We start from the raw sequence: 22,522 nt of genomic DNA, 5'->3' as shown, positions 1-22,522 counted from the left end.
ATATATATTTTGTATAATCCTATTAAGAATACGATATGTCTTGTTCTTTTTTTTTCGTTTATTATGTCCCTTTTCCCTTTCCTTTTTATTTGTTTCTCTAACCAATGGTGTAATCATCTGCAGCAAGAAGAACGTCTTTGGTGAATTGTGCTGGGCTGTTGGTTTCCATATTTTGTACATCCAATACCTATCATTGTTGGAGTAAAAAGAAAAAGACACCTTAGTCACCATGCATCATATCATTTTTCTCTCTGTTTGAAGTTTCAAAAACTTACATCCACATCGCAGATCAATTTGTCGCTGACAAAAGATACCATGACAGGGAAGAAACCATTGGCGTCTTCGCCTGGAATATTGCATTCAAGAGAACCGGCCTTATTTGAGCTATTAATCACTGGCAATTGCCAGTCCAACGATCGACGTTGGCGGTCGACAAAGTATGAGCCGTCGGCGCTGTGTACAGTGACTGATGGCTCAGCACTAAAAATTGCAGAATCATAGTCAGTGTACTATTTTGCCAACTTGCAACCAGAAAAAGAGAAGAAAAGAAAAGCTTACGGTAATGGGATAGAGACAACGACATCACGTAGTTCTAATTGATCCGCTTCCAGCTCATACTCGATATTGACGTCGCAAGTACCATCGCCAGCGGGTGATGGCCAGCAGTTTACTAAATTTAAGAGCGATTCAGGTTAGGTCTCTTACCGATCTCGAAAAATTTACAAATAACGAGATATACCTACTTGTAAGTGGAACGGCTGTTTCATCCCGTGTAGCAAACTTCCATCTAACAACCTCCAAGTTTTGGTTCACTGGGAAAGCTCGAGCGACATCTCGCATCTGTACAGCCTTTTCATTTTTGAATACAGCCTTGTCTACGTTTGGATGGGTCTAGTGTAGAGGATCCAACCGGTGGAGATAAGAATTGAGGAAGGGGAAGGGGGGTGTTAGCGAATGATTCTTTAGAAAAGGGCAGAAAGCATGTAGTAGAATTTACCTTAAAGTTGATGGCTGGATCATCTGCTGCTTGCAGAGTGAGACGGACTTTGGCAGTGGAAGCATCGCCAACTCTTAATGTGAGGATACCGCGAACTTCCATTTGTTCCAAACCACCGTCTCGATTGGCAGCAAGTGACACACGCTCTTCGATCGACACATGGATACTATATGAACAAACAGCCCATGAATACTTTGTTAAGAAATACGTTGTTCTCTAGAACAGCCCATTTCCCCCCTCTCCTCAGTTCGACAGCCAAACGTTTTCTTTTTGGTTCAAACGCATTACCCTTCGGGGTTCTTGGTCATGCCACCACTCGCAGAAGACCGAGACGACTTGAGCAAAGGCTCCTCCACTTCGGTCTTGATGGCTTCAAACAGATCGGTCGATTTGGGTTTACGGCCCAACTGCATACCACGAGCCTTGGCCGAAGGAGCAGGTGGAGTAGACGAACGACTGACAAAGGGCGAGTCCACCGAAGTTTGTACCGTAGGCTCCAACGCTGGCGAGAAGCGACCGCCCATGTAGTTGCTCTGGGAGCTAAAGTTGCCCTGCATGAATCCTTGTCCACGCTTTTGTGCTTCCTTTTTCTGCATATCAAACTGCTTTGCCCGTCTCTTGAGTTCCTCTTTGGCTTCTTGCTCTTTGTTCTACAATATTACATTGGGGTTATTTTCGTTCCATCATTACTCTCTTTCTCTCTCTCTGGATGTGTATCGGTCGTTCACTCCAGAATTCAAACGTTCGCATCAGTTGTTACCTTGGCAATGATTTCCTGTATTCTTTCCTCGTGACTTTCCATCTCGATGATGCTCTTGACTTGCGACAAGTTGACGTTTTCTCTATAACCCTCGGAAATAATTTCATCAAAAGCGCACAACAACTCAAATGCGTTTCGAAGGATGTCTTGTTCATCACACGAGCGACAGATATCAGTAACCACTCGGGCAAAAAGATGCAATGATTCGATATCTTGCAAAATGTTTGACTGTTTTTAGATATTCCTTGGGGTGAGTATAATTCCTTTCTATCGAATATTAACCGTCTTCCAGTCTCTTTTTTTTTATATATATATAAAAAAACGTGCTTCTCGCTCTCTACTGTTTGATTTTTGGGAGGTGCAAATGGGAATGGTACCTGACGGTTGGTAATGAGAACCATGAACAGTTCCTCCAGGGGTTGATACACGTAACGGACGTGCTCAGTTTCTACTGTAGTGTGTTGTTGTCCCGTACTCGTCAACTTTGGAAATGATGCTAAAAGGCCTTCGATGCGCGAACGTTGCATTTCGCGAAATTGGCGAGAGATGACGGCTATTTTTTAATTATATATAACGGTTCATGTCAGTATATATTATATAAAGATCGTTTGTCTATAGCTCAGTTTATTCTTCTTTTTATTACCTTTGCCGCTCTTGGTTACAATTGATGCTGCTAACACAACCTATAAATTATAAGGAGTTATTGCCATTAGGTTTGTAAATTAGGGAACGTTTCTTTCAAACGTTGTCAGCCCCTTCCTCTTTACCATTGAAGCGCGATGAAGTTGAAAGGTGCAACGTGGTGGGTTTTGGCCTTATTGCTCCACCTAAAACGAGCGCGCTTGAATTAACTCCGCTTGATCCCCATTCGGGATGGTCGGTATCACCACCACCCGCGAAGAACAGATCTTCGTTTGCATGGTGTATTGGGACAGAGGGCTGATCTATTCTTTTTGCTAGTGGCCCGTATACATACTAGTGACCATTACATAGGTGTTAAGAGTTGCACATTTTGCATGAGTGATTTCAATATTTTGTCATCGATGTTGTAGCAAGTGATATAATAAGAGTAATACACGCGAAGCATTTTTAACGGGATTTCTTGATTAACAATCCTTTGCTATGCATTAAATCGTCATTCGCTGATTGTCTAATGTATTAAAGTTTCTTTATTGTATATGCTTTGCTATGTACTTGGATGATAATTGAAGCAAGTATAGTATGTAGCAATATTCTATAATATTTTCTCGACTGTGAAAGCGGTCCTACATATTTTCTTCGCCCTCTATGATAAATGTATGTGCTGCGTTTGCAACAACAATCCCGTTTGCATTATGAATTATAGCTATTAGTAAGTATACCAGTCGATAAGTCATGTAAATTCTTTCTTGAGGTCATAATACTTATACATTGATGTAGATGAAGGCGTGCTGTGGTTCTGTATGTATGAATGTCAAGTTGTTGCATCATGCAAATAAAAGGGGTACAATATTTGGATTACCGAAAGCAATAATCTTTTGTTCCACCTCTTTTCCTCTAATGAAATCAAACAAATGAATCTCAACATTGTATATACAAATGAAATCATCTGACCAAAATCACTGGCCAAAAGTTATATAACTTTATTATTACTACATTGGTTAAATCTTGGAGTGATTGACAGGAAGCAAGGGTATCACCACCTTGCCCTTGTTATTACCCGAATGCAGATACTCGACGCCATCCACAACATGCTCAATACCATCCAAACCAGCAGAATCAATTTCAACCTTCAATTTGCCTTCCTGGAACAATTTGACTAGTTTCTGCATATGCGAGGGATATAGATGGAGATAGTCGGGAACGAAAAAGCCGGCTACTGTACGCGACTTGCCCAACAGCTTGAGCGTATCTACCTTGTCACCCTGCATACCGGATGCGCCCGAGTAGGTGGAAACCATGCCGATCACAATTAATCGGCCCTTGACAGCCAAACTTAAAAAGACGATACATACATATGTATATATTTGTTAATTCTTTCCATAATATCAATCCTTTACTACCGCTCTTATCATACAACGTCATCATCATCATCATCATCATCACCCATATCTTCTTCTTTCTATACCTGTTCAAGCAAGTAGTAAAGAACGATCCACCGACACTTTCAAAGACGATATCCACGCCCTTGGGGTATTCTTTCTTCAGGACCGTCTTGAAATCTTCCTTTTTGTAATTGATCACTCGATCACAACCTAAAGACTATAGTAACAAACATAAAAGCATCGATTCTGTGAGATAAATGAGAGCGAACTAGCGGAGGCCCCCCTTTAAGCTCTTTCCTCTACTTGTCTGTCACTCCAATTGGAGCTTCATCTTTAAAAAGCGATTGCTATTCCCATTAATTACCTTGAGCATAACAACCTTATCATCACTCGAGCAAGTGCCAATGACATGGTTACCAGCCAATTTGGCAAGTTGAACGGCAATTTGACCAGCACCGCCAGCAGCAGCCGTGACCAATACAGTTTCGCCAGTCGTCATACGACCCATTTCTTCAAGTGCAATGGAAGACGTGAGACCGGATGAGCGCAAAGCCATATATTCGATTTTGTTACCCGGGACTGGGATCACACTTGTGTAGGGGACAGACATATATTCTGCATAAGCACCATATTGACTATTAATAAATCACACGAAGAGAGCATTATTGGTGAGACGACAGAAACAAGCGTAGCTTTTCGAACTTGATTGAGTACTCACGAAACAAGCACATGACTACCGACAGCTTCTTTGGGCACCAAAGAGCCAGCTTGTATAATTTGTCCCATGGACTCAAACCCAACGTCAAATGGACTATGTACATTTTATCCGCTATTAATCTTTAAAGAATGTTGACAAAACTAAAAGGGGACTACTTACGGCTTGATACCAGGCACATATTTAGCATTAGTATAATTCACGTCAGAAGCGTTAATACCCAGATACAAGTTCTTGACAATAACTTGGTTTGGTTTTAGGTCGTCCGTTAAGCTATTGTACGGCACAGTGACGACTTGGGTTACTTTACGGTAGTTGTTGCCAATCTCAACGGCTTGAATTTTGCGGAAAGTTGACGGTGGTGCACTATAGTTTTAGGGAGAGAGAGAGAGAGAGGCGGGTTGGTATTGTATTATTCGTTCTTAATGGGGGGTTTATGATTATGTGGTGTAAGTTACAGGGGCAAGAACGCTTTAGTATCGTTATATACCTCATGAGTTGAAAATGAGGAAAGAAGATGGACAGAGGAATGTATGTGTGTGTATAAAAGCGTATTGTCGCTGATGGTTTCCAAGAGAGATCATTATATATGAAGGTGTCTTTGTTAGTAGGAATTTCCCGCGACGTTTTTGAGCTTATCAAATAGTATAATCACTGGCATAACAAATAAAATTTAAAAGCTTCTCACGGTGTTTTACACACACACACACAGAGAGAGTCGACGATCTTTGTACTCTACTTATTAATATATGTTTAATGAGTGGTTGAAGATATCAACGGCAAGGGCATTGTCGGTTGGGCAACAATGTTCAACTGTCATCTTTTTTCTCAAGTAGTTACATTAGGTGTGTACATATAGGTTTTCGTATTGATTTGCTACGTCAGTGAGATTATTTTTGCTTTTGCAATGAGTATTGCTACGTCGTTATAATGGATTTGCTATGCTATTATGCTACATTTACATTGCCACGATGTTGTTGCTACACCGTTGTTATGCAGGCCCCACATATTCTATGTTGTTCCTCCAAACTCAAAATGCTTCTTGGTATATAGCATAAAGATTCAAGAAGCGCATTGACTATTTTGTCATTTACACACACATACACACACATACGTACAATCCAGCTTGATATATAGATTTTCCATTTATACGTAGATCAAATATAAGTAATTCATAATGGATCGACGCGGTGACCAACGAAAAGTAAAGTGGAGTGAGTGTCCGGGCATCTCAAAGATGCTATAGCCCCCCCTCGGGGCCGCGCCGGAACTGGAACGGCCGGACTTTTTTTTTCGAAACCCAGAGCTTGCGCGCGATGATTGACTACGTGATGGATATGGATACCAGAGCCCTTTCCTCCTTAATTTATAGTAGTAAGTACCATTCAACTTTGGGTGGTGTTAGGCATTGGCTAAAGGGGGTGGATGCATCCAGACGGATGGATGGCATGGATCGATAGATAGATGGATTGCGAAAGAAACGAAAAATGGATGATGGGCCTAGGAACGATTCCATGAGGAGGAGGCGTTATCAGCTGAGTAACCCGCCACCATTAACAAAATGCTATGCACGGGGAGAAAAGCAAATGAACAACAACAACAACGACGACTTCGATTTCTTATTTATATTCAATTTTTTCTTTTTCTTGCAATTGCGATTTGTAGAAAATGGCTGACTCTGCACCGGCCGATAGTAAGTAGATTTTTCACGAAAGGACCTCCTAATTTTATTCCGAATTGAACATTGTATTGATTGATTATTTTTATTGATTTGATTAATTAGGACGTGGTGGTTTCGGACGTGGTCGTGGCCGTGGTGGCCGTGGCCGTGGCCGTGGACGCCGTGGCGACGAAAAGACTGAATGGTAAAGAAAAAAAAAACAAAAATCGTCTGGCTTACAATCTCCAAAGAGTGTATGCCCCCCCCTCCCAATCCAACCCCCTTTCATCAATTAAAACAGAAAAAGCTCACCAAACAAAATTCATAAAAATTAAAGGGTTCCTGTTACCAAGCTTGGCCGTCTCGTAAAGGCTGGCAAGATCAAGAACTTGGAAGAGATCTACACCTTCTCGCTTCCCGTCAAGGAGTACCAAATTGTGGACTATTTCTTGCCCTCGTTGAAGGATGAAGTCATGAAGATTATGCCTGTCCAGAAGCAGACGCGTGCCGGTCAGCGCACTCGTTTCAAGGCCTTTGTTGTCATTGGTGACTCGGACGGCCACGTCGGTTTGGGTGTCAAGTGCTCCAAGGAAGTCGCCACCGCTATCCGTGGTGCTATCATCTTGGCTAAGCTTTCGGTCATCCCTGTCCGCCGTGGTTACTGGGGTACCGCTCTTGGTGATCCCCACACTGTGCCTTGCAAGGTTACTGGCAAGTGTGGTTCGGCCATGTGCCGGTAAGTTTGGGAGGCGCTGTAACTAGTAGTAATGATGCGTTTGTATAAAATCTGAACAATGTGTTTGTGCTGTAGTTTGATCCCTGCTCCCAAGGGTACTGGCTTGGTCGCTGCTCCTACTCCCAAGAAGGTCTTGCAGCTCGCTGGTATCACTGACTGCTACACTACCTCGCGTGGTTCCACCCGCACTTTGGGTAACTTTGTCAAGGCTACCTTTGCTGCTATTGGCAACACCTACGGTTTCTTGACTCCCGGTAAGGATTCATTTTTTTTTTAATTTAGAAAAAGCGTGTGTTTCTGGATGAGAATGGGAAAAAGGGGACTGACAAGAAATCTATAGATCTGTGGGAAGAGACTGAGTTCACCAAGGCTCCCTTCCAAGAGCACACTGACTTCCTTGCTCTCAAGCAGCGAAAGTAAAAGGACCAGGACTTTTTTGTTCTCTCTCTTTTTCAAATATAAAATGAAAAAAAAGATAATAAAAAAAATATGCCTTTTTTTTACTTTCTTTGTGTGTCAACTGTCAACCAGAAAAACAAAGAGATATCGTGGTGGGGGGTTTTTTTTATGGAGGAAATGATTACTACTACTGGCTATATCAGCCAAGCATACATCGATCCCAAGAGTTATAGCATCCGTGGCCACAGTGGCATGTTGTCTTGCGCACATCGGCACAATGACATACACGACCACAATCACATCCTACTCCGGACCCTCGACCTATACATATCTCCATTTCTTCAGTATTTTGTGTCTTTCTCTTGACTTCCAACACATGCCTAGCACTTACAGACACAGTATTCAGAATGATGCGTAAAGCCGCCAGAGTTCTGTTCAGACTGATGCTGACTACGGTCTTTAGTAGTAGTAGCAGCAGCAGCAGCAGCAGCAGTGGGACGAGGTAGCACTTGTTGCTGTTGTTCGTCATGTTGCTCCTGCTGTTGCTTGAGTTCGTCGTGTAATATTCGTGCAGACAAGACTGTGTAGTTGGACATGGTGTATAGAAGATGATATGAACAAGTGAAAGAGGAGAAAACCAAGTTGGACGCTTATTTCTGTTGTTTGTGTGAGAGTTTTTTCTATTCATGCAGTCTTCTCTCACTATCAATGTCATTTGACAGGTTGAGGTTTTTTAAATGTGAAACTGTCGCGTTCTTCTCTTTTTGGGGCACAAGTGAATTGATTGGTTCGAAACAAAAACGCATTATTGCTGCTCATGAGAAACTACTTGGAACACGCCCAGTGAACATGGAAGCTTTCGTTGAAAGGTATCTGGGAGATGGAGGGGGTTGGGGGGTTGGGAAGGGGAAATGCCTATATCGAATAAAGAAAAAAGGAGGGGGCGGCTTCAAGGCAACGGTGGGTGAACACTCTACTTGGTGTAGTGTGTGTGTGTGTGAGTCAAGCACGATGCTATTATTTCGACTCTCCGTCAATCTGTTACTGGCTTCTTTTTACCTACCCACTGGGTGTGTGCATTTTCTGATTTAAATACGTTTTTCCGAAAAAGTACCGGGAAAGAAAAAGACCAGTGTGTGTGTGTGTGTGTATTACAACAACAACGACAGAAAATGCGCAGCCTCAAGGAACACAAGAGCCAAGCAAGGCGGAGCTTCTCGTCATTCTTTACTACTACTACTACTACTACTACTACATCTACCACTAGCAGCACATTGGCATCCTCCTCCTCATCACCACGAAGAAGCATGGCCTCATCAAAACGATCATCGTTGGGATTACACATGATGAGTACGCGCAAGCGGCTCGAGCTGGAAGAAATGTTTGCAGCGTTTGACAAAGACAAGGACGGCAAAGTATCACCGGCCGAACTACAAGAAATGCTAAAGTCAGCAGGCGTTATTTCTGAAGCATCAGACACGGCAACAACAACAACAACGGCGGTTGTCTCCATGGTACAAAATAACGTTTTTCTATATACAACCAACGAAAAAAGAAAAATGGTTTAATTTCTTTTTTTCCCCCCGGGGGAAACTAAAAAACTTTGAAGCTGCAAAAAGTGCACACAGACACCGATGGCAATTTGACGTTTGAAGAGTTCGCACGACTGATGCGACCGACACTGTCCAACCCGGTACGGCTGACCAAGAAACAGCAAGAGCTAAAGGAGGCGTTTGATGCGTTTGACCGGGACGGGAATGGCGTGATCCATGCAGACGAGCTGCTGGCCATGATGCACCAGTTGGGTGATCGCATCACCAAGGACGAGGCAGTAAAGATGATCCAGGAAGCCGACCATGACCAGGATGGGGTCATTAATTTCCATGAATTTTCTCTCATGATGGGTGTCAAGCCACCTGCTGGCGATGCTACCGATCCCTTGTCGCCGCTGTCTTCGCCTACGTCTCCAACAAGTACGGATACTTCATGTCCGCATCATCATCATGAGCGTAAACACCATCGGTACTCTGTACGCAAGTTCTTTTGTAAATGCCATCAGCAGCAGCAGCAGCAATAACTTTCTTTTGGGGTCGAGATAAGAAGGGGGGGGTAGCTGTGTAACATTCCTTTTTCTTCCTGGCTGCCCATCATTACTACGTAGCAGTGTGCATCTGTTTAAGCGACTGTTCGATTTAGCACGGATGGACATTCTATCTTTCCCTTTGGAATAGAAGGTTCTGTCTCTCTCTAGCTCCTCCTTTTAATATCCTTTTTGAGCCTTTTTTTCTTTTGACACGCTTGCCCTTCTGGCTCCCCACCGAATGAATTCCGTGATTTCTTTGATAGAAGCCCAGCGGGTCTGTGTGTGTGTGTGTTCTTTCATGGAAGGGTGGCTGAGTTGCTATTATTATTTTTGGGGAGAGAGAACACAAAATATCGGTCAAGATCGCCCCCCCCTCCCCTACTTTCTGCAGTGGAAAAAGGTACTTTGCAAGGTGTTGAGGGCTTGGCAAGTAACAATAGCCCAATGAATGTTGCAGATATAAATGCAGTAAGTGACGCACGTTGTTGCTCCAACCGGGGATTGGTGATGTGTCTGTCTTTTATTTGGGGGGAGAGGATGGTGGTTTGGGGGGGGGGGGGCCGGGGTGCAATAGAAGTGAATCCAATTGTCTTGACCAACGCGCATGGTCAAAGAGGAACGAGCGGGGAAATGTGAAAATGGATGTTCTTTACAGAAGCATCTATCATGGAGATAAAACTCGTCACCACACCACACACAGAGAAGCAAGCACGTATATAAAAAGGGACAATGATCTTGCCCTCTGTTTCTCTTTCTCCTCTTTCTCTCTCACTCTTTTACCCGCTCTACACTCTATATTATTTGAATGCAATTATGTTACACTCTAGCAGTCCTATTTCTGCCGTTCCTTTGGACAAAGCTCCCAAAGACACTATTACAACAACAGGACAAGCGCATGGTCTGAACGTCACTCCCGAGGAACTGGAATCACTACGTCAAGGTTTGTAAACAAACCTGTGCATGTATGCAAGAAGAGACAGAAGCTGACAGAAAAACGTCTATCCACATGAAAAGCATTCCGGATCTTTGACGTTCGAGGGGCCGGCACAATCACATTAACTGATTTTGGCAAGATTATCGAGAATCTGAATATCGCAACCGACACTGCTGAAATCCAGTCTATTGCACATGCCGTCGATTTAAACAATGACAATCTCATTGACTTTGAGGAATTCGCCACGGCCATGATTCGCCACTTGACCCCAGACGGTACTCTTGTTACTAGTAGCAGTAAACAACCTGTTGTCGCTTTTACCGAAGAACCACAAAGTTATCATCACCCTTCGATGGAAAGCGCCCTCAAGTCCTCCACACCATCCAACTTTTCGAAACGCACCAAGAATGGCAGCAAACGGATCAGTTTCTACGACGATATGGAACTTGTGCAGTGTTTCCAGGCATTTGACAAGAACCGCGACGGACTGATCAGCAAAAAGGAGCTCGAGGACGTCATGATCAGTCTGGGCGAGCATTTGACGCTGCACGAGATCAAGGCCATGATGGACGATGCGGATACGAACGGCGATGGTTTTATTGATTTTGATGAGTTCAAGAACCTTTTACCCAAGTGATCGTTCCCAAACCGCCCTTGCTTTTTAGATTACCATTGTTATACTATTATACTACTACTTATCATACACTTCTTTTCCTTTCCTCCCCCCAGCCACCCATTCAATTCAATTCATTCATTCATTCATTCATTTACACCCATACACACCACAGAACAACAAGCATGTACATAGTCCAATCACGCACACCTTTATATATATATATATATATAAACCCCCTCACCACTATCTAGAGACCGAACCGTCCAAACTAAAAGGGAAATAAAAAAAAAACATTACATACAATTTGGAGGAACGCTTGAAAAGAGAAAAAATAGCTAGCCAATGTTTTTCATTCCAACTAATTATCTCTGCTGTATCATAGACCTTGTGTGTGTGTGTGTGTGTGGCTCGTGGCTGGCCCGCCCTCGGCCGCCCAATTTCATGTGGTGCAGACCACGTTCGGTCGGTCGGTCGGTCGGTCGGTCGGTCAGTCGGTCGGCGGTGATTCTAATGAGGAGTCGGGCGATCTCTTGCAGTATAAGCATATATACTGGACCCCCTTTTGTGTGCTTGTTTTTTTTTTGGCGGCAACCTAATAGGGTTGAATAGGTACACAAGTGCCTTTACTAGGCTAAACGTCTAAAAAAAATAAAAGAGGACGTTATAAATGCACTACTGCTTTACAATATCGAACTTACTGACTAGAATGTGTGTGAGTGCAAAAACAACGACAAACCTTTTTCTTTTTTAATTACTCCTCCCTCTCCCTCCTTTCTCTCTCTCGCTCTCTTCCTCTCTTCCTCTCTCTCTTTCTCTCTCTCTTTCACTTGTTTCTTTTCGACACTCGACTTCTTCCCCCCTCCCTCCTTCTTTTTGTAAATACACACGTGTATTTTTGTTGTGCCCGGATGCCTCGGCGCAGCCCAGAATCTTCTCCATTTTTACTGTACGTCTTTCTACCCGGACTCCGGAGTACCTTGCTCGCCTTTGCCGTACTAGCGATCGGCTTCGGAAGCTGGCTGGAAACGACCGATTCAGTCGACAACTGTGCCTTTCGCAGCAATCTTGCCCTTCAAAAAGTCTCCTTGCTACGAAACCTGTCGAGCGATACCCTTTCACCCGACATAGTCACCTTTGGCCTGTGGAAACATTGCTTCATTTATGCCCTTAATTGTACTTGTGCACCAGCCCGTTTAACCTATGAGCCAGGTAAACCAAATCCTTACTTTCTATCAATCTATATACACACACACACACACACGCCACTGACACTTTTTTAGAGTTCTCGACAATCCTTGAAGCAGCAATTGGTAACCATACAGCTATTCCGCTGAGCGACGACCAAACTTCTTTATGGCGAGTCGTGCCTCTGGCCATCGGAACGGCCTTTGCCGGCGTTGCATTTATATATGGCCTTGTGATCCATCGACTCGTTTACTGCAACAAGAACAAAAACGACACCGAAACAACAACAACTCGTAAACAACTCATACTGCAATGGAGTAATGCCGGCATTATACTGGTCACTACCATTCTCGTCGCCATTGGATTCGGTTATTCTTACCAGCAATACTCGTCCGGCATCCGTAGTGCATGTGATCAACTGGACAATTCTTATTGTACGGCCGTTCACTCTGGGGTGGAATTCACTGTGTTGATTGTTGGCATTGTGCTTGCCGGTCTGTCTTTGTTATTATGGGCCTATGTACCCCGTCCTCATAACCAACAACAACAACAACAAAGAACGTCCGGGTATTATAACGCGTCGTCGTCATCCATACAAAAAGGCGGAGGAGGAGGAGGCTATGATTCAAGTTATGTCGGTGATAATCATAGACGAAACACACCCACTTTGGATGTACTTGAACCTTGGCGAGACGTTGCACTTTTTGACGATAAAGTACGTACAGTCACCAACAACAACAACAATAACAACGCATATCGACCGATTGAAGACCATGCGTTGGACGATTATGATGGTAATGGTGGCGTTGTTGGAGGACCCTTACCACCACCACCTTCCAATAGACGTCGATCAACACAAACACATTATCATCATCATCCTCCTCCTCCTCAGAACAATCATCATCCATATTATCAAGGACGAGAAGATTTACAGCCTCCTTCACGGCCCTACGTCTCTTCTCCACGTCGTGCAAGCCATGGATCGGGCAACACCTTTGGCGCCAACAACATGCTTCGTCATTCGCGTGGCTCATCCATGATGATGGAAGAAAACGACTATTATTATTCATCCGGCGCTGATAGTGATGGTAACCATTCGCCTACACGACCCTCATCACGTCGTCGATCGAGCAGTGCCATGAGTCCACATCCTCATAGCCCACGACGACGTTCACAATCACCCTATTCTCGACCGGGTACTGCTCCTTTACCTACTACTACTACTAACAGCAGTGGTAGTCCGACACAACATCATCATCATCCACTCAACCAGAAAGTAATTACAGATCAACGGATCAGTGCATATCTTCAACAGCAACGATGATCGCCCTATCGCCCCTTATTTTTCTTTTGGCTTCTCCCTACTATGAACTTTGCCGCCAACCATCCACCATCCACCAACGAAACTACTACTACTACTACTTCTACCTCCTACTTTACTACCTCTATCTTCATCTAACCTAAATCTACTATCGCGTCATTCTATATATTTTGTGAATATCTAAAACATTCTAATTGTGTCTTATATACATAACCTCACACCAAACACCTCAACTTCTTTTTCTTTCTACCTGCCTATTCTCCCCTCTTTCATATACATAACTCTCTCTCTCTCTCTCTCTCTCTCTCTCTCTCTCTCTCTCTCTCTCTCTCTCTCTCTCTACTTGTCTACCTCACCTACCTTTTCTACTATAATAACTTGGTTCAGCTGTCCTTTGTTTCCTTTGGTAGTTTCGGGTTTAACCCGGTTCCTCCAAACAATAAACAAAAATGCTTTTGATTCGATTCCGATTCGTTGGTTAGACAAAACCCTAATTATCTTGTTGTGAATTAAACGATAATTAATTACTTGTGTAAGGCCCCCTTCCCAGTGTGAACAACTTTCATGTAAACGCCCGCCATAATTCTGTGACTCTGATGGGGAATATTCGTTTTAATTTATATGCACACAGACGTTTGTTTGGATGAACACTCCCAGAAAATTGGAATGTAGAAATATATCCCCCCACACAAAAAGAAGCGACTCCATACTATAATACATTCTAGAAAAAAACCATCACGGCTTTCTGCCACTGCCACTGCTGCTACTACTCATGATAGCAACACCATTCCTTATCATACAAAACACGCCGACTGCTAGACACAGGGCAGCACATGCTGTGCCATAGTAAAGGAAACAACGTTGGATCGATAATAGCATGGCTTGTTGTACTAGTGATTGTATCGCTGGCGGGAGCAGCGTGGGAGTAATGACAAGCTCAAAGATCTGAAAAAAAAAAACATAACACAAACTATATCATTAGACACAAATGGTTTGTGTTCTTTGTTTTTTTTTTGTTTGCTGCTGTCATACTCCCATGATGATAAAGCCGTCTTACCTCAGGTTCTGCAACAGCTTGCGCTAATATGGATTTCAAATTACATTGTAAAATTGCATACCCGGCAGCCACACCCGCAAGTTCGCCGAGTGTTCGAATAATGTACAATGTCGATATAGTCAAAGGCAGATCTTTTTTGAGAGGAAAAGTTATGTTATACAAAGTCCCATTAGTAGGGTAGTACACTCCATTTCCAGTTTGACTATTACTATTACTACTACTACCCCGCCTTTTTTTTTTGTAGTAATACTACACTTTGTACGACATTTACGTGCTTTACCTCTTCGTTGTTGCTGTCTTTGTAATACATTAGTTTTGTGGGTCTGACTCGTTCTTGTTGGTGGTGCTAGTAATAAATTACTGCTTGCTACTGTCACCAACACTCCCGATGCGAACCCATAAGCTGCTTGTGTTGAGACCAAACCCAGTTGTGGGGTGTCTTGTTTCCACCACCATGCCATGGTTTGGACCATACCGGTTTGAAGCATGGCCATGATCGTCACCAAAAACAGCATCCCCATTTTCTTGTTACTGTTATTGTTGTTGTTGCTGCTGCCATGACGCGTTATCGCTGTTGTTCCTGACAATGTGACACAGTAGCAGCAGCATCCGCTCAATAAGGTGGCAATCATAAACGCCGCTGAATGCGGTAGGACCCATAGACCTGCCAAAGGTGCATTGTGCTGCTTCACTCCCTAGATATAAAAAAAAATAGAAATTACTTTTCTACTATCCCACTACTCAAGCAATCTCACACTAGCATCACCTTACCATGAAAAACTGAGGCAGTAAATACAGCATCATCGTGAACCCCGACCATGCGCAAAACTGAATCATTATGGCTGCAGAATTGCGTAAAAGGACACGTCCAGGCATGATGGCTATTGCACCAGCCCACAGTGCCTCGTACAACAGAAACACAACTGCCACACTACCGCCGACCGAAAACAATGCAATGCTCACTGGATCATTCCAGTCATTGTAGTTTCCACCGAGTGCAACACCGGTGATCAATGAGATACTCGCGACAACGAACAAGAAGGCACCGAAATAATCGGTGGCTGTCGTCGTCGTCGTCTTGTTGCTGTTGGCAATGATTGCTGTAGATGGTTTTATATGGTAATGGGGTGTGGTGTAATTTGGAAGCCAAAACAAGTACAAGCACAAAGTGATCAAGCATGGAACCAAGTTGACGTAGAAACAGTAATGCCAAGAGACACCAAACAAGTCCATGATGAGTCCTGCTACATAGGGTCCTAAGGCCAATCCAAGCTACATCACCAAAAAAAATAAAGACAGAGACAAAAATTCAGTAGGGGAACAATGGTCGTGGACAGTATATAGATATATACTTACTGCTGGTGCAGTTTGAATGTATACGTCATAACGTTCATAAAGTGTCGCGGCACTACTACTGATCGTACTATCATAAGGATGATGATGACGACGGCGATGATGATGATGATACTTTTGTACTAAACAATCCAAAACAACAATCGACGATAATGAAAGTAGAATTCCGCCACCAAGACCAGCCACCGCTCTAGCTGCGATCATTTGTAACATGTTTTGCGTTGCGCTGCAGGATAAGGATCCGATCAGGAATAAGCATTGTCCAATGACCAAGAGGGCTTTGCGTCCAATCGCGTCTGCGAGATTCCTGCCTGTAGCAAAAGAGTATAGAGTATTTAGTAAATTGTCAAAAGAGACGGAGGGAGAGAGAGAGGAGAAACAAAAAAGAGGCTCTTTTTACATACATAGCGGCTGAACGAGTAAGCAGCCGAAAAGATAGGGTAGATGGATCCAGACAGCGAGATGAGGGCTAAAAGCTTTTCATGTTAATTGTGCCGTAAATGGGATGAGGCTAGCCCTAATTTCTCCTTGATGTGCTTACCTTTGGAACTCTGTACTTATAATGTTGAGTAGCAATAATACAATCCCTGTGTCCAGACCCAACATGCCGACACTTATACAAAGACTAAAAATCCAGCAAACAAAACGGATCAATTTACACTATCTTTTTTGTTTCCGTTCCCCCTCCCAATGTTCCGACGAATACGTGGATGTACTATACCACAAGACAAGTGTTCCCAAATGGATATGTTTTCTGTCACGTTCCTCGTGCGGTTGAATAGTGCTACTGTGATTGTGCTCCGAAGAAGAAGAAGATAAAAACACACTGTCATCATCATCATCTTCTTCCCCGCTATTGTTGGTATTGTGATGACTACTGTCGATCAAGTGCTGCTCCGGTTCCTTGACAGTGTGGAATGTAGCATAACTCATTGTTGACGCGCCGTCGCTGCTGCTCGTCGAGGACGAGTCATAGTAATAATCGGTTTGGTTCATTGATGATGCGGCAGACCATAATAACGACTGTGATTCACCATCTGTGGTCGTACTTTGATCTTTTTGTGATGGTTTTTTGCTGCTACTAGACATGATAAAAAGGAGAGTAGCGAACGAAGGAAAGAAAGGTAAAAATGTTAAAGTGCCTTTAGTCTGTTGGTGTTTCAGGTAGTTAAGGATATATCATGATACGTTTCAGGAAGGTGGGATGCGGGGCAATAAATAAGGAGGCAGTAAACAAAAAAGTTGATGTGTTTTTATGCAAAGCCTTCCCTCTCTCTCTGTGTGTGTGTGTGTATGCCTATGCCGCTATCTACTGCAGTACATGTGTGTACAGATAGGTACATTAACATGTCCCAAAAAGAGAGGTACCCGAGCCATCATATACTGTAAACACCTCATTCATATACATCAAGTGCTGTAATAGAAGCGGACAGTGGCACTACACATACACCGTGCTCTCTTCTTCTTTTCCTTTTACCAGTCGCAAATAAACATGAAGAAGCCATCCTTGTATCTCATGATGTCGATCCATTGATTGAGACAGCTAAACCAAAGGATCACCCTTTCAAACTGGGTTTTGCTTAAGAAGTAAGCAGTAGGAAGGGGTTCATAGGATACTTGTTGCTTCTTGTGTGACCATTGCACGGACCTGTTCTATTCCCTTGTGTGGGTCGTTTTTATAAAGTGTGGCACACCATAGCTCATATGACCCCAAATATTTAAATTAGACTGGGTGTAGTATCTGTACTAAAAGAACTGGTTTCGCCGTAGCACTTTTTTAAAAACCGCTTCGAAAGCCGGGGATATCACATCCTAAAGACGTGTTTTCACGACAGTTTAGTAACAAAGTCTTGGGACATGAGTATATATATGTATTATACAGATAATTATTCATTGTTGTGGATGTCGGGAGTAAATCAGAATCAAGGCGACGAAAATCATTATCGTGTCGATGCCGATCATCATCCCATTTTGGGTTACCATGCTCCCAAATAAATTACTTCCAAACCACGCAGGCTGTAGTTTTACTCCACGGTACATATCAAAGTAGATTATAGAGATGTTTATGATACCATAGTAATTGCAAGTTATAGTGGCAGCATTACAGAGTGATTAAATGGAACTTTAACAATGACGGTATATCACCCGGTATTTATGTAAGAAGATGTGTTTTGACGAAAAAAGGACCAGGACGGTCTAGCAAAACTGGTCTAAATCGACAAACAAACGATATAAACAAAGGAAAGAAAAGTTCTTGGAGCTGTTAACGTGTCATCATTGAATGCAGATAAGAAATATGTGGTGGAGGAGCACCCTACGCATTTGCCTGGCCTATGGCCTGTATGATATCTAGATAAACAGCACTGACAACATTTGAACGCATATACTCTATCTCCACAATGAAGTACTTGTTTGGCACTCATGCTTTAATGTCAGACATTATTGTTCTACTGGTGTATATTGAGGACTTGGGGTTGGCCAGGTAAATGCAGTAACGATGACCTGGCGGGCTAGCGTTAGCTAATGCTGCACAGCTACTACGACGAGCGTTTATCGGAAGCCCGGAGACCGCGTAGGCAAGATTAGCACCTCAGCCGCTTGAAAGGTGCTCGCATCGTTTCTATGCCGTCGCCTTCAATAAGCTTCCATATGCATACAATTGCTTATCAGTGGATCAAGGATTATAGATATATTTGATATAGACGCGATGATAATTGATTTAATAGGTGGAGACATTCATAGGATAAAGATGCAGTGTATTTATTAGGAAGCAAAATAAAAGTGACGCGTGAATAGAGAAGAAGTTCAATGACATTGATGTTGGAAGTTGAAATTGGAAGGTGTGGATAGGATGCTGTTGCGTGTGGTGTTGATATTTGCAGCATTTTCTGTCATTTTTTGTACTGTAGTGGTTAACTGAGCAAACTTGCCAGCTTTGTTACTATCAAGAGAGGATTTACAAATGCGACACTTTATAGCATTTGTCTAGTCAACAAGTTGCTTAAGCGCGCGCTCAAGGCCTTCCTTAGTATCAAATGCATTTCTTATAAGAGCAGCACATTTTGCTCACTTATTTCCATTTCTTCATCTCCTCTTCCCATTAAAATTAACTTTTCTCAGAACAAAAACTAGTTTATTAGGATATTCCACCTTCGATGCAACTACTATCTAAAATCACCAAGTAAACAGATCAGATGATGGGTGCAAAAATAAGGCATGTGTACAAACTTCCTGCATTAACGTTGTTGTATATCGATGTACGCATAATGGAAGGTTATTGAAGGCGACGGCATAGAGCTTGGTAGCTTGTAATGGCGGATCCAATAAGGTGGATCATGGCGTAAAACGTTGTTTCTATGTTTTGTTTTCTCTCCAGTCCAAAACAGCATCCTAATTCCTTTTGACCTTACCTACAATTTTGGTTTTTGCTAATGTAAACTTCTAATCGTCCATGGATATATGTGGATGTGCTGTAGTGTGGTGTTGAATAAAGCAAGGATGATAGGGATAATCACGGTACAGCATCCAGGAACACTAAAGAAAGAAAAACGCAAGTGCTACATGTTCCCCCTCCCTCCTTAACACTTTGACATTTTTACCATAATGAGTCCGACCTGAGCTGCTAGCAGTGGTTGTGCATGCTTCATGTACTGAGTAGGTGGTAGGACTAGTTAAAGATAAGCAAGAACGGCGTTGGTTATTCTTGCAGCGCCTTGCAAAGCATAAAAAAAGAATAACCCTTACCTCTTTCCAAATCACCAAGTCATTAGTCTTGAGTCATTGCATTGAATGAGTTCAAAGGATCCATCAGTAATGCCATGACCTGTGATGCCTGGACTGTATGTCCTATAGACGGGAAATATATTAACAAATGAGTGTTACTTTTTGTTTGCGTTGCTATGCAAATGTAAAGAGAAAAAAAGCTTGTTCTATTTTATACCAAGTCGATAATCCCAATTTCATGTATAAACTGAGCTGTGGACAGATGGCAATAATGCTGCTACTGTCAAATGCCTTGCAAATGGGTGTGCAGTGATGATGAACGCGTTCTGTAAAGTGTAGAGAAAGCAACCGTCAATCACACTATTACTACTGTATTATACAAAGTAAAGAAAAAAAAAACTTTTTCTATCTTTTTCCTTCCTCCATCTGAGACATTTACCATTTGGATCCGTCACCAAATTGACCCTTTTGTGCAAACCCGCAATTTCGAAAGGGTTGTTGTGGCTGGAGCTTGAAGAATGCTTGGAAATGAACTCAAGAGAAAAAAAGAAGCACAGACACTTAGTGCAAAAATTCCCTCTCGGAAATACTTTTTTTTTGTAGAGGACTTTCGCGTCCGGGTTTTATTTATACCCACGTCAGTAGAGAGCGGTGGTTATCAGAGCGACAAAGAATAAACAGATGGGCAGAACCCGGGCGATCGGTAGGAGCCAATTTTGGAGGACTGTGTGAAGCAAAGTTTTTGTCTTCGGTAAAAGAGGGGTATGTGTAAAGGAATGGTGAAGTGGTGTGGATGCTATAGTATTATATTATGGCGGGTCGGGGTTTAGCCTTAGACCCTGTATAAGCTTATGTAATAATCGGTGGATAGAGGTGCAAATATTGTCGGGAACAAAAGGCATACTGTCAAAGACATGGCGCCAATGGGCGCACCATACGCCTTGTAAGATACAGGCAATGATCAAGCGACTGGAAGTAGGAGAAGGATTGGATGGGAAGTATAGAGAGAAGATGGCTCGGTGGATTTGTACTGGGGTAGGTGTAAATAGGAAAAGATCTTGCCATACACAGATCCAAACGAGCCATTCAAGTGGGCAGGAGAACAATAAATGGAAGAGGGTATCTGCGGCTGGAGGACAGAAAATACATGAGTTATCAGGAAAGAGCTCAGGAGCGATGTGGTGGAGAGTGTGACGGTATGAAAGAGATTGATGCAAAGCTTGGAACTAAAGGTTTCGAGCAATAGGTGATATTGCTTCGGCCCAAAATCGCTTCCATTGCCGAGATCGCAGAGGCTCTATGAAGTTTGTATGTGGTTAAATGAGGCTATTAGAGTGTAAATCGTACGAAACGTACGTAGGGAAAGATTATATAATGGTTGGGGAAGGGTAAGAATGCGGTCATAATGGATGAAGGGGAAACAGTCAGAGGGGGGAATGACTGGTAGTACATGAGGAAAAAAGGGTAACATAGCAAAGAACCGTAGTCAATTTCTCAAAAAAATTATAAAGTCAGGTTGCAGTGAGAAAGAGAACGTTTTGTAATTCGGCTAAGGAAGTAGAAGCGGGAGCAAAGCAGTAGGCATCGCCAACCGTTAACTGGTATCGGTTAATGCGAGAGATAATTGCAGGAATTGTGGAATTGTGGGGAATGTAAACTATACTAGAGAGGGGCATATTAAGTAAAAGCGGAATGCTGCTCCTCTAATCGCACCAATGCTATTATCTCACAAAAAGTAATGTACATAAAAAAAACAATGATTTATTAATAGAGATCACAGCATCTACTTTTGTATGTATGTTATGGTGCTGCGGGCAAAGGACAAAAGCGTCAGTTGGTTAGAATTTCATCTAGCTACTCTACATATTTATCTTCGATTAGTGCATTATATAGCGTAGTCTATGATATGAATTACCAGCAACAGCTGCTGTTTAAGAGGAAAAGAGCAGATAATATGGGGATAAAGAGTGATATCGTGGACAGGCGTCAATCGCTCGGCAGAGGAGACCCCACAATGAAGTGGGAAAACAAATGGAAAGGGGACGAAGTGAAAGAAACATAAAACAAAGAAGACCATCGTGCGGATCACAACAAAGAATAGAAAAGAGTGAGGATCCACGGGTGAACAAAAGAGGAGTGGGGATGAGGGGGGAAGAAAATAGGAAGGATCCAACGGAAATGAAGGCTTAATTGTTGTGTAGATGAGTCAAGGATAACTAGGCCACCTTGGTGGTGAGGAAGTAAAAACGTGTCAAATGAGAGTTTGGGAAACATGTTATGATTGAAGAAGGAGTAACATATAGAGCGAAGAGAGGAAAAGAAGGATTTGAGGAAGGGGATTAGTCAAAGAACATGCGAGAGAGAAGAAAGAAGGAGAACATTTAAGAAAGTTGCCCTACTACGAACTGATAAATTTCGTTAGGCATGATGTGGCAGCCAGTCTTGATTTTAGTTAATAGTTGTTAACTGAAAGCATCTCGTTGGTGGATCGATGTGAACAGCAGGTATTTGAGGTAGACTAGTGCCCGGGTAGAATCCTGGTCGTGCCAAGATGTAATAGAGTAGTTAGCCAGTGAGTCAGGCCAGGTGGATGAGGGAGAACCAGCTCGAGGTACAGTCGACCCCCGTCAACGTCAACCCTCAGAGTACCAGCAAAAGTGTTGACCATATCGAGGGTTGACGACCACTGGGGGGTAGAGATAGGCGAAATCTCTAACTGCTAAATTTGAAAGGGTGCCAGCGAATCTGTTGACGTTTTCGGAGTTGACGTTAACGGGGGTTGACTGTAGTGCCTGGGTTTTCGTGAGATTGCTGGAAGCATTGGATGTGGTTGAGTAGGTTCCAAGATGCTGCATACATCGATGCAAGTATTGTGCATCATGCAAAAAGAAAGAGGCATCTGCAGCATAGGTGAAGTTTTAGAATTAGAGATCGAAAACAATTGGGGAATATTATTATC

General features: G+C 42.9%; 9 protein-coding genes across 9 annotated transcripts; 4 read left to right on the top strand and 5 right to left on the bottom strand.

Moving 5' to 3' along the window:
* Positions 1–97: 97 nt before the first annotated feature.
* Positions 98–2,549, bottom strand: BDB00DRAFT_964050 (uncharacterized protein; the record flags this gene model as incomplete). Its single annotated transcript, XM_053129766.1, has 10 exons — positions 2,525–2,549; positions 2,401–2,440; positions 2,135–2,310; positions 1,758–1,985; positions 1,286–1,647; positions 998–1,163; positions 744–891; positions 559–670; positions 276–480; positions 98–187 (listed from the first exon to the last, which is right to left on the bottom strand). Exons 1-10 carry the CDS (start codon positions 2,525–2,527, stop codon positions 98–100), a joined length of 1,530 nt encoding a protein of 509 aa, XP_052974436.1. The 5' UTR covers positions 2,528–2,549.
* A 734-nt stretch (positions 2,550–3,283) lies between these two features.
* On the bottom strand, positions 3,284–5,183 carry BDB00DRAFT_849569 (zinc-binding alcohol dehydrogenase domain-containing protein 2-like protein). Its single transcript, XM_053125378.1, has 6 exons — positions 4,987–5,183; positions 4,659–4,862; positions 4,500–4,592; positions 4,146–4,416; positions 3,865–3,998; positions 3,284–3,731 (listed from the first exon to the last, which is right to left on the bottom strand). Exons 1-6 carry the CDS (start codon positions 4,989–4,991, stop codon positions 3,398–3,400), a joined length of 1,041 nt encoding a protein of 346 aa, XP_052974435.1. The 5' UTR covers positions 4,992–5,183; the 3' UTR covers positions 3,284–3,397.
* A 1,218-nt stretch (positions 5,184–6,401) lies between these two features.
* Positions 6,402–7,401, top strand: BDB00DRAFT_62362 (S2 ribosomal protein). Its single transcript, XM_053118068.1, has 3 exons — positions 6,402–6,892; positions 6,968–7,146; positions 7,233–7,401. The coding sequence occupies exons 1-3, from the start codon at positions 6,630–6,632 to the stop codon at positions 7,310–7,312; spliced, it is 522 nt and encodes a 173-aa protein (XP_052974434.1). The 5' UTR covers positions 6,402–6,629; the 3' UTR covers positions 7,313–7,401.
* BDB00DRAFT_62390 (uncharacterized protein) lies at positions 7,194–8,123 on the bottom strand. Its single transcript, XM_053118071.1, has 2 exons — positions 7,683–8,123; positions 7,194–7,622 (listed from the first exon to the last, which is right to left on the bottom strand). Exons 1-2 carry the CDS (start codon positions 8,004–8,006, stop codon positions 7,491–7,493), a joined length of 456 nt encoding a protein of 151 aa, XP_052974433.1. The 5' UTR covers positions 8,007–8,123; the 3' UTR covers positions 7,194–7,490.
* Positions 8,124–8,598: 475 nt separating this feature from the next.
* Positions 8,599–9,368, top strand: BDB00DRAFT_773014 (uncharacterized protein; the record flags this gene model as incomplete). The annotated part of the gene is made up of 2 exons (XM_053120071.1): positions 8,599–8,793; positions 8,901–9,368. The coding sequence occupies 2 exons, from the start codon at positions 8,599–8,601 to the stop codon at positions 9,366–9,368; spliced, it is 663 nt and encodes a 220-aa protein (XP_052974432.1).
* Positions 9,369–9,603: 235 nt separating this feature from the next.
* BDB00DRAFT_62262 (uncharacterized protein) lies at positions 9,604–11,106 on the top strand. Its single transcript, XM_053118064.1, has 3 exons — positions 9,604–9,842; positions 10,202–10,314; positions 10,389–11,106. Exons 1-3 carry the CDS (start codon positions 9,838–9,840, stop codon positions 10,943–10,945), a joined length of 675 nt encoding a protein of 224 aa, XP_052974431.1. The 5' UTR covers positions 9,604–9,837; the 3' UTR covers positions 10,946–11,106.
* Positions 11,107–11,383: 277 nt separating this feature from the next.
* Positions 11,384–13,771, top strand: BDB00DRAFT_849557 (uncharacterized protein). The gene is made up of 2 exons (XM_053125377.1): positions 11,384–12,133; positions 12,205–13,771. Exons 1-2 carry the CDS (start codon positions 11,833–11,835, stop codon positions 13,431–13,433), a joined length of 1,530 nt encoding a protein of 509 aa, XP_052974430.1. The 5' UTR covers positions 11,384–11,832; the 3' UTR covers positions 13,434–13,771.
* A 250-nt stretch (positions 13,772–14,021) lies between these two features.
* Positions 14,022–17,013, bottom strand: BDB00DRAFT_849556 (major facilitator superfamily domain-containing protein). Its single transcript, XM_053125376.1, has 8 exons — positions 16,562–17,013; positions 16,382–16,465; positions 16,245–16,309; positions 15,844–16,151; positions 15,259–15,759; positions 14,768–15,182; positions 14,488–14,618; positions 14,022–14,375 (listed from the first exon to the last, which is right to left on the bottom strand). Exons 1-8 carry the CDS (start codon positions 16,927–16,929, stop codon positions 14,166–14,168), a joined length of 2,082 nt encoding a protein of 693 aa, XP_052974429.1. The 5' UTR covers positions 16,930–17,013; the 3' UTR covers positions 14,022–14,165.
* A 3,359-nt stretch (positions 17,014–20,372) lies between these two features.
* Positions 20,373–20,789, bottom strand: BDB00DRAFT_773009 (uncharacterized protein; the record flags this gene model as incomplete). Its single annotated transcript, XM_053120070.1, has 1 exon — positions 20,373–20,789. A coding segment is annotated over one exon (417 nt), but the record flags the coding sequence as incomplete, so codon positions are not given.
* Between the last annotated feature and the right edge of the window lie 1,733 nt (positions 20,790–22,522).

The sequence above is a fragment of the Zychaea mexicana genome (genome assembly GCF_025766255.1).
Source record: "Zychaea mexicana strain RSA 1403 chromosome Unknown BDB00scaffold_115, whole genome shotgun sequence".
Lineage (NCBI taxonomy): Eukaryota > Fungi > Mucoromycota > Mucoromycetes > Mucorales > Lichtheimiaceae > Zychaea > Zychaea mexicana.
Note: the sequence above shows the minus strand (reverse complement) of the source record. Positions and strands in the feature narration are given on the sequence as shown.

What these genes read in the sequence shown, in the direction of transcription:
- BDB00DRAFT_849569 (XM_053125378.1), bottom strand. An exon ending in TATGTGCCTGGTATCAAGCC is followed by an intron (nt 4,593 to 4,658) that starts GTAAGTAGTCCC and finishes AAATGTACATAG; the next exon opens with TCCATTTGACGTTGGGTTTG. An exon ending in GGTAGTCATGTGCTTGTTTC is followed by an intron (nt 4,417 to 4,499) that starts GTGAGTACTCAA and finishes ATTTATTAATAG; the next exon opens with TCAATATGGTGCTTATGCAG.
- BDB00DRAFT_62362 (XM_053118068.1), top strand. Translation starts at nt 6,630, where the DNA reads ATGAAGATTATGCCTGTCCAGAAGCAGACGCGTGCCGGTCAGCGCACT. An exon ending in TGTGGTTCGGCCATGTGCCG is followed by an intron (nt 6,893 to 6,967) that starts GTAAGTTTGGGA and finishes TTTGTGCTGTAG; the next exon opens with TTTGATCCCTGCTCCCAAGG. An exon ending in CTACGGTTTCTTGACTCCCG is followed by an intron (nt 7,147 to 7,232) that starts GTAAGGATTCAT and finishes AGAAATCTATAG; the next exon opens with ATCTGTGGGAAGAGACTGAG.
- BDB00DRAFT_62390 (XM_053118071.1), bottom strand. Translation starts at nt 8,006, where the DNA reads ATGACATTGATAGTGAGAGAAGACTGCATGAATAGAAAAAACTCTCAC. An exon ending in TCATTCTGAATACTGTGTCT is followed by an intron (nt 7,623 to 7,682) that starts GTAAGTGCTAGG and finishes GAAGAAATGGAG; the next exon opens with ATATGTATAGGTCGAGGGTC.
- BDB00DRAFT_62262 (XM_053118064.1), top strand. An exon ending in ACTGGAATCACTACGTCAAG is followed by an intron (nt 10,315 to 10,388) that starts GTTTGTAAACAA and finishes CCACATGAAAAG; the next exon opens with CATTCCGGATCTTTGACGTT.
- BDB00DRAFT_849557 (XM_053125377.1), top strand. Translation starts at nt 11,833, where the DNA reads ATGCCTCGGCGCAGCCCAGAATCTTCTCCATTTTTACTGTACGTCTTT. An exon ending in CCGTTTAACCTATGAGCCAG is followed by an intron (nt 12,134 to 12,204) that starts GTAAACCAAATC and finishes ACACTTTTTTAG; the next exon opens with AGTTCTCGACAATCCTTGAA.
- BDB00DRAFT_849556 (XM_053125376.1), bottom strand. Translation starts at nt 16,929, where the DNA reads ATGTCTAGTAGCAGCAAAAAACCATCACAAAAAGATCAAAGTACGACC. An exon ending in ATAAGTACAGAGTTCCAAAG is followed by an intron (nt 16,310 to 16,381) that starts GTAAGCACATCA and finishes AAAAGCTTTTAG; the next exon opens with CCCTCATCTCGCTGTCTGGA. An exon ending in ACATTCAAACTGCACCAGCA is followed by an intron (nt 15,760 to 15,843) that starts GTAAGTATATAT and finishes TTGGTGATGTAG; the next exon opens with CTTGGATTGGCCTTAGGACC.